This window comes from Manihot esculenta, chromosome 1 (assembly GCF_001659605.2).
Source record: "Manihot esculenta cultivar AM560-2 chromosome 1, M.esculenta_v8, whole genome shotgun sequence".
NCBI classification, from domain to species: Eukaryota; Viridiplantae; Streptophyta; class Magnoliopsida; order Malpighiales; family Euphorbiaceae; genus Manihot; species Manihot esculenta.
In genome coordinates, this window is record NC_035161.2 from 28,745,312 (window position 1) to 28,757,456 (window position 12,145).

The following is a 12,145-nucleotide window of genomic DNA, read 5'->3' on the forward strand; positions in this document are numbered from 1 at the left end:
AAATTGTCATCAATATTCTCGATAATAACACTTAAATAAATTTTTTTAAAAAAATATAATAAATATTTTATTAATTATATATGACTAATAATAATATAAATATTATATATTAAAATACAAATAAATATTCAGGTAACAATATCATCACTTTAACAAACATGTTATGATAGGTAAATTAAATTATATTAAAATTTTTTAAAAAAATACTAAAGATTTTTTGAGTGTTCTTTTAATTTTTCTAACAGATTATTTGTCGTTAATATATAAAAAATATGTAATTATATTATTTATTACAAATCTACTGCTCGTGCGGTCACTAATTATTTTTTCAATAAAAATAAAATTCATCGCAAATATCTTGGTGTTTATAGTGTCATTTACGATTGTAGTTAGCTTTAGTTTGTATTGATAAAGTTAGTAAGACTAATTATCATGTAATTTGCATGCGATAAGCTTATTCATATTAGCTGTATACATAAGCTTAGCTTTATTAGAACTAAGATTAAAAGACATAGTATTCATAAATTCCTTGTTTAAAATCAAAATTTTATAAGAATTTAATTTTTTTAAATTATTTTTTTTAGTTAAAATAATTTTTTTAATTTATAAATTTTTATTTATTAAAAAAATTATATATAATTTTATAAGAATTTATTTGAATATATTTTTGTAAAAATAAATCATAGTAAACGAATAGAAAGTGTTTAAGAGAAGGAATGGAATTCAAAACCTGTGCTATACAGGTGGAGGAAAAACTATACTTCTCCAATTTATAAAGCCCTGCCTCCTTTTTTTTTCCAATGGCAACAACAGCATCAGTCTGCTTGTCATGGAATTACAAAATGAAGAAAGAAAGATAGAATTTTGGATTTGTGGTTTAAAGAAGTTTGGACACAAACAGCAAATTATGTTAAAAAGTAAGGACAAACAAAGCATCATGCAACTGCAAGACATGCAAAAGCTAGATTTGTAAGACTAGCTTTAGAGACTACTGTGGAAGTGTTATTCGGAGCCTAATATTTACGATCGTAAGAAACCGAAACAATTTAGAACTATATGATACTTTTATTATTAATTTTTTTATAATATAATTATTAAATACTTAAAAATTTATAAATTATAATTATTAAATTCCGACAAGGTTTAAATTGTTATACATTATAAGTCATTGTCTAAAATTTAACCATGAAAAATCATATAATGGGTAAAATTATGTACTCCACCAAGTACAAATGTAAACTGCCGTTTAATTTTATATAACCATAAGCTGAGGACATCCTAACGGCCGATGAGCAGATAACGGAGACAACGGCATTATCTCTTTCAAATCGCAACTGTCCCAAATTGCCGTCCACTTCGACGGCGTCAACGGAACGTCCACCTCAGATTCCTCTCTCCTCACGACCTTTTTTGCTTCTCTCTCTGTACCCGCACTTTCTCTGGCTCTTTTACGTTCGTTTCCCTCATTGGCGCGTGTGTTCAACTTCCCAGCTAACAAAGGAAAGTTGAGAATGGCTTTGGAGCCGCGCAGCTTGAATGCTGCTCGGTCGTAGGCTTCGGCGGCTTCGATTGCTGTGTCGAAGGTCCCCAGCCATACACGTGCGCCCTTTCGGTTCGGGTCTCGGATCTCCGCTGCATATTTGCCCCACGGCCTCTGTCGGACTCCTCTGTAATGCCTTTTCTCTTCACCACCAGCAACGCCTTCGACCGGTTTTTGGTTTGGGTTACCAAATTGAATCCATTCGGTTTTTCTAGGGAGTGAGATTTTCAGAGATGGATTTCGGTTTACTTTAGACTTCGATTCCAAGTCGCAGAAGTCGTGCTTGGATTGTGAAAAGACTTTCGTTTCTGATCCAAATCCGAAATTCTGAAGCACTTGAATTCGAGGTTTTGGTTCAAATTCAAAACTGGTGGTTGAATCACTGGATTTTGCACTGCTGAAATCGATGATTTGTGGTTTAGCTTCGAAATCGAAAAAATCATCATCATTAATACTGTTAATATTAAAATAATCAGCGATTGAGAAGCCTGAGTCGATACTCGAAGCCCGGGAGCACTCATACTCCATATTTACATTATCAATTAGAGAGGTGGTAGCAGTAGAAGATGAACACGAGCTACCAACAGGGGAGAGAAGATCACCGAATAAATGCTGTTTGATGAGCTCCAAGGCAGATTCTACATGGGTTTGCGTCTCCATGACTGCTTTAAAGAAGATATGAAGCTCAATTCAATGGAGGAGATGGTGGTTTGAAATGTTGAGGAAGGATAAGCGAGGAAAGATGAGAGTAGAAGATGGAGTGATAAGGCTATATATAGATTGGAGAATTGGAGATGTTTCAGATGGAGCTTCTGACCCAGGAAGGAAGGAAGGAAGAAACCTCTCTCTATCTCTCTCTTCACATATTGAAGCTTATTGGTTTCTTACCACACACCATTGGATGATTTTTTATGAGAATCGGACGCTTGATGTTCAAGGCAAGTTTAAATTTATGTCTTGTCTTATTCTGCTTCCATTGTTGATTTGAATTTTATTATTATATATCTCTTCTTTGGATTTATTTCTACCTTCATGGTTGCTTCCAAAAGTGCAATTGTGTGTAGAACATATCATACAAACAGAGAGTTGGCTAAGTAAATTTATTAAAAAATTTGATTAGGGAAAGATTGGATAAAATAAACTAATAATGAGATTACCAATTCACTGTACTAGGAATGGTTCCTTGGAAATGCTTTATGATTTGGTCAGAGAATTTTTTATTAACGGGTAAGCATTATTTTATTATTAGAATTATTAAAAGATTCTAATTCTAGAAAGAAAACTTAAGCATAAAGTTCAAGCAAATTGTGAGTTTTTTCTTATAAAATGGAAAGGGTTTTAGTTTCGAATCTCGTGAATATTTCTTAGACCTTATCAATTTATTTATCCAACAAGCCAAACTTAGCTCCTCAGAGGTAGCTCTTGATTTGGTCTACAATTGTCTTAATAATGAAAGAGGTTCGTCAGTTTATATGTTCATATTTAAAAAAAAAATAATTCTTATACTCATGTATCCATACATGGTTTGTTAAAATATTAAAAGAGTCAAGCTTTCTTAATCTGTTTCAAATTATTTGAACATAAGATCCAAATATGGCTATCAAGTATAACGACAAAAATATGTTAAAAATTTTAGTTATATTCCCAGGCCAATTTAACAAGACAAGAAATGGGGGAAAAAATCAATGTCCATTTTGTTTCTTTTATTCTTTTGTTTTATTTATTTCTCAGTGCTTTAGCTGGCCAGACCTGGAATTACAAAAAAACTGGTTTGCATTGCACTCAAGCTTTTGTGAGGTAGTAGGGCCAATGGATATAACTGAAAAGATCAGAAGAGGTCAATTGTTGCAGTTGGTTTAATTATTTTAGGTCTTCCATCTTCTGACATCTCACCTACTTCTATTATTCTATGCAAACATAATAATTTGAAAATGTCAGAGTGTAATTTGTTCTCTGGATGAAAGCCGGTAATGAACCAAGTCCAAGAGCTTTTTTTGTCCCCTTAACTGAAAAATGGTCCGGGGTTTTGCTCCTTCTAAGCATGAGTGACTAACAATATAATCGAATTATATGACTATGAACTGTGGTGCAGCATGTTAATGAATTGTATGAGAAGTGACTATAATAAAGATGGTAATATATAGAATTATTCCTTTAGGTACTCATTATTTTTGTTTTACTTCGTTTTTAGCTAAATGGTATCTACTATCTAGTTATCTCACAGACGTGTGAAAGATACATATTCTGTTCACTGGCTGACTAAATTCATTCATCAGCCATTACTGCTCTTTCTAGATGGGAGAATGGGCTTCAGCAAATGAACCACCCAGAAGTATTTGACCATGTCTATGATTTTCAGATAAACTACAACCTCATTTTGATAGTAAAATAATTTGAAAGTACTCTCTTCTGGAAAGACATTTGATGCTATTATCAGATAGACTCCTGGGCTTGAGCATTGTTTTACTTTGTCCATTGAACTTGATCAACTGATTTCTCGTCTACTGTCTAAAGTTCAGTTGTGTTCTTAAATATATTATGCACTTGGGAGCAGTTGTGTTCTCATTCAAGCCGGGTAATCTACATAAAATCTTCATATTCCATCTATTTTTGGGACCAATTATCACCGGGGATGAGTAGGGACATTGACTTGCCCGAATGATCCCTTTTTTGAGCTTTGTCTGGCATTGTTGCTTAATTTCATCCTTCTAGCTATGAGGATATCGGAATGGGTGAACCACACTGAGCCAGCGTCGCTTCCAAGTGTATTCAATGGTCATGGACTGATTGGGAGGGAGTACTTCCAGGTTCTTGAATGATTTGGGCATAACGAGTCACATCTGTAATTCTTTTCCCTGTTTAGTGGCTGCAATCATCATCAATTTTGACTGCCAGGTCCGTATCACCAATACCTGCACTGTATTTTCTTTCCTTGAAACTTTAGATTGCATGATCATAGCCGATGCATCCATAAGTGATTGGACGTGACAAGTCTGTTACCCCTCAAATAACATCATAATCGGCCAGAGGAAGGACAAAGAAACTAATGACAAATGGATGGCCCAACCCATAACAATACCCCATTACAATGTCCCAAACTTCTGATGTTGTTCCCATTGGCAATTGTACCCGTTATCCTTGGTTCATTTGAGATTTCCACCGGAGTTTGGCCATTACCTGCATAAAGGCCACAATTGTTTCATTTCAGAGTTCGAACCAGAAAGAAAATGCAAGTTCAAAGCTTACTGAATTTTTCCTTTGGTTCCCACACAATTAATAAGAAAAAATGGTAAGCATTGACATTGGTCGTTAATTTGCAGAAGCAAGTAGCTTTGAGATTCCTTTGTGTCCAAGCGGCTATCAAGCATCATCAATAGTATTCCTTTGAAAAGCTTGATGTGGGAGTATATCATAAGCCAATCTGAGGTGAAAATGACTTTTTCTTGTGGCTGCAGTATCACAGATTGAGAAGCAATCCTCAAAAAGGGGCAAGTTGTGTCTCTTTACTGTTGACACTCCTCAAAGTTATAATCCATTTCAAACCCCTGAGGGCATTCTCTTGATGGTGCTTTAATAGCAGTGAATTAAATGGAGTGCAGGATCAGCTCCTTTATTACAAAACTTGAAGTCAGCTTCCTTGTTTATCCTATAGATATATGCTTCCTTTTTTCTCCTCATGCATTTATGGGATCACAATATAACATAATAAGGACAATAAATAGGCATGAACCAAGCCAAATTACCAAACTTCATCATTGATTCTTGGGTTGTGATCTCAATAACCAATATTTTGTAAAGAATCTGATACTAGTTGGACATCATTCTGTAACTGGACTTTTCAGTGTCATGTTCAATTAAAATTTGACAGGATCATGGGTGTTTTTGCATCTTTTGGATGCTATGATTCTGCTATAAGATAGAAATTTATCGTGCATCTTCTATACTCTGAAAAAGATTCATGTATGCAGTCTAGAGTTGTTCCCTTAGTCTGGATTGAAAGCCACATCCTTTTCCAGAAATAAACAATTCAGGAAAAGCATGACAAGAACGTTGTTAATCGTATGTGTCTTCTGGTAATAATTTAAGAAAGATGACATTGGTGACTCATAAGCCAACATTGCATCTTCTTCTTTTGGTATGGGACCTGTTGCATAATATACGGGCACCTTCTATTCAGAAACCATTACTTGCTGGACTACAAGAAACTGCAAAAAATTGACCTTTGGCCTTGCAATAGTCTACTCACTGTTTTGTCGCACATTAATATCATTTGATAATTTCATCTGTATTTTCTTACTCATTGAGAAAGCTTATTACTGGTTTTTCATGTATGTATTTCTGCTGATACTACAATTTGCATCATTGTAATTTATATTGTTCTTACTTTTCATGTTGATCTGCCTCGAGCAAGTTGACTATCTGAAATATTTGTTGTAATTACTCTACCTACCTGTGTAGTTTTTGAATTACACCAACATCCCGTTTGGCAGTGGCTGTTCACTATTGACGCCAACTCTAGTTCCCATATTCATTTCCTGCAAGGTTTGTTTTTACTACATTGTCTACTCTGTAGCTTCATGTTTCTGCACTTTGTTTAGACCATTTAATGATATATATATTCACGTTTCCACTATACCTCTTGTTCTTCGTTTGTCCTTTATTTCAGATCTTATCTACCAACTTTTACTTGCATGCTTTCTTCATACACGTTTATGCCGATGAATAACATATGATATGTCTCTTTGAGCCGTGCGTATTTCTTTAGTAAAATCTTTGTTACTGTCGTGAACAGTCTGCTATGTTGGAGACTATGTTCAAAAGAATTACTCCCTCTCCACATTCAACAAGTTATTGCAGTAAACTATTGAGGAACTGTTTGGCAATGAAAAACTGTCATAGTCAAGAGTCTGTTCATGGAACCTGAAATTGCTTGGAAATTACTTCCGTAACTTCACTGGAGCTGTCTAATTCTACTGATCAACAGGGAACTTACTATTTCCACGATGGTTGGATGAACAATAGATAGAAAAATTTTGAACACCTTAAATCTGAACAGACAGGCTTATCTGGTCTATCAGAGATAAGATTATTTTCTTGGAGTTTGCATAATTTTCTAAGATAGAAGTTGAATTTTCTATCTTAGTTTCTACGATACAAGGCAATTAGGCATGGAAAGGTAGAGTTGAAGGGAGAAAAAAAAGAGTAGAAAGAGAAAAGTTAGAAAGGTAAACATGATGTGGATTTTCTAAAAACATATGAAACATATTTTAGATAGTAACAGCAGTGTACTGGAGAATTTGATGAATCGCCATGAATGGGAAGTTTATTTCTAAGGTTCATGAATTAGGCAGGATTATGTATTGACTAGCATAATGGACTTAAGCTTCCATTGAGTTATTGCAGTGTGGCTTCCTTTATCACTTTCCTGGATTTCAATTTTCCACATGGCTACTTTGTTTTTCTAATCTGTAATTGACATAAGTAATTGGATTGTGATGGTCAATTTGTTGAATTAATACCTATATGCAGGTGGTTGTGTCACAGAGAATTTATTGATAAATCTGTTGTGCAAGGAATTATCTCCATGCTAACAATCTAATTTAGAAAAAAAAATTGATCAGTATTGTTAATTATATGCAGAGAAAATATCAAATATATTCCTAACATATTTTATATTTATTTTAAAAATATAGATAATTTTAATTTGACTAAAAAATATCGATAAAATTATAAAAAAATAAAAATAAAAAAGAAAATGATATTAAGAAACTCACTAATAGTCATACAAAAGGAAATTTAGTGGAAGAGAGATAAAAGAAGGGACGAAATTATAAAGAGAAAGCAAAACCTCTCTTTAACACTGTTATATAGAAGAATGGTAGCTAATTCATAAAAATAAATTCAAAATAATTTTAATAATACAGAAATAATTGAAAATTTATATTCAGAATTGTTATGAGTGAAGGAAGATAATCTTTTAAATAATAATCAGTCTCTTTTTATTTTTGGACGACTAAGAAAATATTTTGCAATATTGTTGCCTCAAAACTTATTATCTCAATTGATTAAAAAATATTATTCATATTTACAAATCCAAAATCTCTAATAAACAAAAAAAAAAATTATTACAAATCCTAAATTTAGGATTTGACCGTCCTTCTTGTTTGATTATACTTGATGGTTGATAATTGATATTTATTAATATATTTTAAATATTTAATAAATTATGTCTAATTATTATTATTAACATGTAAAATAACTAATAAAATTATATATTAATTTATTATATTAATAAAATAAATATAAATACAATATATTTATATATTTAAAAAATTTTAAAATATAATTATTTTTATGTACAAGTATAATTTTTATTATATAATAATTAATTTAATTAATTATTAGTAATATTTTTATTTTATGTATTATCTATTATAGTTTTAAATAATTTATTAAAATAAAAATTAAATTTTAAAAAATTATAATTAATAAATTATAAAAAAGTAATATGGTTTAAATAAAAAATAAAATCATAACAGCACATGAAATAACTATAGAATTAGAGTTAGATTCAAAATACAGGTGATATGCTTCATATTAGCTATCTTTTAGCTTTTTTAAAATTTTATTAAACTAGTTGTCAAAATTTTTTTTATATTATTATTATATGATATTATTTTATAAAATAATATTTTTTTTAACATTCCATCTATAATTTTAAACTCAAAATAGTAATAAAATTTCAAATTCATATATCAAATTTAATTGCAATAAAGGAATTTAAAATTTTTAATATTTATTATCATATATTATTATTATATAATAATAAATTCTATTCAAAAAATTATATTCTTAGAAAAATAAAGTTATTAAACTCCAGCGGTAATAGATAATAAATGTAATTTTTTTAAAAAAATAAAGAAATTAAAATTATTACAATTTAATAATATAATAAATAATAGTAATTTAAATTTAATTATTTAATTATTTATTATTTATAACAATTGATTTAGAATAAATCATAATTTTACTTTTTATTATATTTTAATTATTTATATTTATGAAAAGTTTAATAAATAATAATAATTTAAATTTAATAATTTGATTGTTTAATATTTATAACAATTGATTTAGAATAAATCACAATTTTACTTTTTATTATATTGTAATTATTTATATTTATTAACTTTTCATAATTATTTGAATGGAATAAAATTTTAATTTAATAATATTTTATACAATTAATTTTATTATTCTTTAATTATTTTATATTTTTATTGCAGTTAATATTTTTTATAATAATTTTAATCAATTATATATATTTATTTTATATAATTATTCACATCAATTATATTAATTATGATTTTATAAAATTATCAAATAAATAAATGATAATACTGTAAAATAGTAAAAAAAAAAGTATATAATCTTTTATTATAGAATTATTGCTATATGTAAAAATACATTTTTATGTGGTGCTTATTCAATTTTTATAATATATTTTTAATATTTTATTTATTATTAAAATAAAAAATATTATTTTTTAATAATAAAATTTTTATTATAATATTAATAATATAATATATTAAAAACAATATAATATGAAAAAGTCCTATAATAGTAATAATAAATATGTAATAAAAATTATATTTATTATATTAGTAAGTAATAAAAAATCAAAAGTTCATACATTTTTAGTGATTAAAAAAATAATAATTATATTTATTATGATAAATATAATAATAATAATTATATTTATTATATTGAAAAGTAGTGAAAAATCAAAAGTCATATATTAATAGTAATTAAAAATAATAAATTATATTTATTATATATACATTAATTATTATTTTATATAGAAATAAAATTAAAAATATATAAAAAATTATAAACATATTTCCATCCCATATCATAAATATATAGGACTAATTGTATTAATTGTGAATATAAGTTTAATAGTGACGCTTGTTATATTTTACAATTCAATTATATATATGTACATATAAATAAATTTATTATTTATTAATAATAGAAATATAATTAAAAAGACATATTACAAATTTAAATATATCATTTTTCTTTTTTTTATTGATTATTTTAAAGATATTGTTAGTTTTTAATTTTAGATATTTTTAATTATAAATTAATATATTATATAAAAAATTATAAAAAATAAAAAAATCACATATTAATAATAGTAAAAAGAAATTTAGAAATCATATATTATATTTATTATGGATATATTAATTAGTAACATTATCATATATGAAAATTAAAATTATTTTTTTGAAAAAAAAAATTGAAAATTTTTTTTATAATAATAAACTTAATTGCTAAATTAAAAATACTCTTAATTATAATACGCTGTCAATTTTATATTTAATTTGTATTAAGAAGTAAAAATCATTTAACTCAAAAAATAATTTAATAGTGAAATAATATAAGTGGATATTTATAAGAAAAAAAGATATAGTTTATTATTTTAATTAATTATATTTTCTTAAGTTATAGTGAATTGAGAAGTAATAAATTCAATCGTATTTATCGATTTAAAAACTCAAAATAATGCTATCTTTTTTCATATTATCTATTCTTTTAAAAATTTTAAGATAATATTATTTTTATTTTTATATTTTAACTAATTTTTAAATTATTTAATATTAATATAATAATATGCAAAAAGATAATATCTTTTAAAAATATTTTAAATAAATTATCATTAAAATTATTATTATTCTCGTTGATTTAAATTATAGACGGTAGGAACACTTTAGTTAGATTATTGGGTGTCTCATCTGAATAGTTTCAAAATTGGCTACTTCAGCTAATTAATTATCCAACTAATTAAATATCCGATTGGTATTACCATGGTACCGGGCTTAATTAATTATAGTACCTTGGATTGGAATCGGATCGTGAAATACTTGTTTCCTCATCAATAAACAATAGCTATTCTTTATGTTTCAATAGCTCTTTTTAGTACGACAGATTCTCTTATATGGTATTATGCACATAATAGTTAATATAATTTACGTTCTAGTTATAGATTTTTAATGAGTTGTTCAACTAATCAGTTTAGTGGTCTCCACTCATTTTGTGGTATATATAGAGGGATAGAAATAGAGGTCTCTTCAATTCCATACAGCCAAATCCTATTGCTATGTCACAATGTGTTTCTGTTAATTTTAGACAGTTACAACAAAGTGATATTTTTACTGATTTTTTTCACTTTTCGTATTATAAATTCTCTCGTATTCTCTAGAGTCCTCTCTTGCAAGGGAATATTAGATTCAACTTGCAAAAATATTTTAAAAATATTTTATTTACTATAAAATATTAAGACTATGATGATAACCATTTTAAAAATATATTCTCATTTCTATTAAGTTTATTCCATGTCAATTTAATATTTTTATAAATATAATCGCTAAATTTTATTTTCAAGATTTAGTTTTTGTAGATTAATAGTTATATTAATTAAAAGATTTAATAATAGATTTAATAATTTTATTGTAGTTATATTTTATTGTTAATATAATGCAGTATTATTTTGCAGATGAAAAGAATATTAAACGATAAATATTCCATGTAGACAGTATTATGATCTTCATATTATAATTAATACTAAAACATTTGGAATATAAAAATACAAATTAAATATTAATAAAAAGTTAGATTTTTATAGTAAGCATCGCATAACAATGATATGACACATTATAATAATAAAAAAAAGAAAATACGATAGAATCAATAAATAAATATTATCGAATCTCATAATACTTTGAAAATCAAAGTAGCTTGCTTTTATTATTATTACATAGCACGCAGCTTTTGTTAGTTTTTCCACTAATTCCATTCAACGACTATTTTTATAATAATAATAATTGTTTGGATTTTGATATTTAATTTTTTTAAAAAAAATTCATTTAAATTTTTATAATACAAATTGTAATTGTAACCTCTTGAATCATATTATATTATTAAATTTAAATATATTAATAAAAAGAAAACTATTGATTATTAATTGTAGTTGGAAGAAAATATACATGTGAAGCGGCACCCTGATTTAAGCACGTGGGTTAAAGGAGTTTTCATTCTTTCAAAGAAAAATTAAAAGACAGAAAGCAGAAGCGACTTTGTTTGTCGTTTAGTAAGAAATGAGATAGAGAATGCAGGTGCACAGCACGTGTTGAGTGCTGACCAAGAAAATTCTTTGGTCAAAGTAATTTGACCCTTTTTTCAAACTTTTCTGTTTTATTTTTTTTATTTTTTATCCTTTTTCTTTAAAACCTTTTTCTCTGTATAAAATAAATTTTTAAAAAAAAAAGTCTACTCTTGCAGCTTCCTTTGATCATCTAAGAATAGAATAGAATAGAAGTTTCTATATCTTTATTTCTACAAACAAAATGGATTTTGAAATTTTTTAATTATATGTATTTTAAATATTACAAAATATAGTGAAAAATTTATTAAAAATAATAATTTTAAAATAATAAAAAATAAATAAAAATTATGAAAAAAAAAAGAATAAACAATAATATTAACTCGATTACATAACTTAACACACTAACGAGCTTTAAATATACAAAAGTATGTGTTATAAAA

At 26.8% G+C, this 12,145-nt stretch overlaps 1 protein-coding gene across 1 annotated transcript; it reads right to left on the reverse strand.

Annotated features, from left to right (window-relative positions):
* Window positions 1–1,168: 1,168 nt before the first annotated feature.
* On the reverse strand, window positions 1,169–2,410 carry LOC110621326 (ethylene-responsive transcription factor 5). Its single transcript, XM_021765571.2, has one exon. The coding sequence runs from the start codon at window positions 2,198–2,200 to the stop codon at window positions 1,253–1,255; it is 948 nt and encodes a 315-aa protein (XP_021621263.1). The 5' UTR covers window positions 2,201–2,410; the 3' UTR covers window positions 1,169–1,252.
* Between the last annotated feature and the right edge of the window lie 9,735 nt (window positions 2,411–12,145).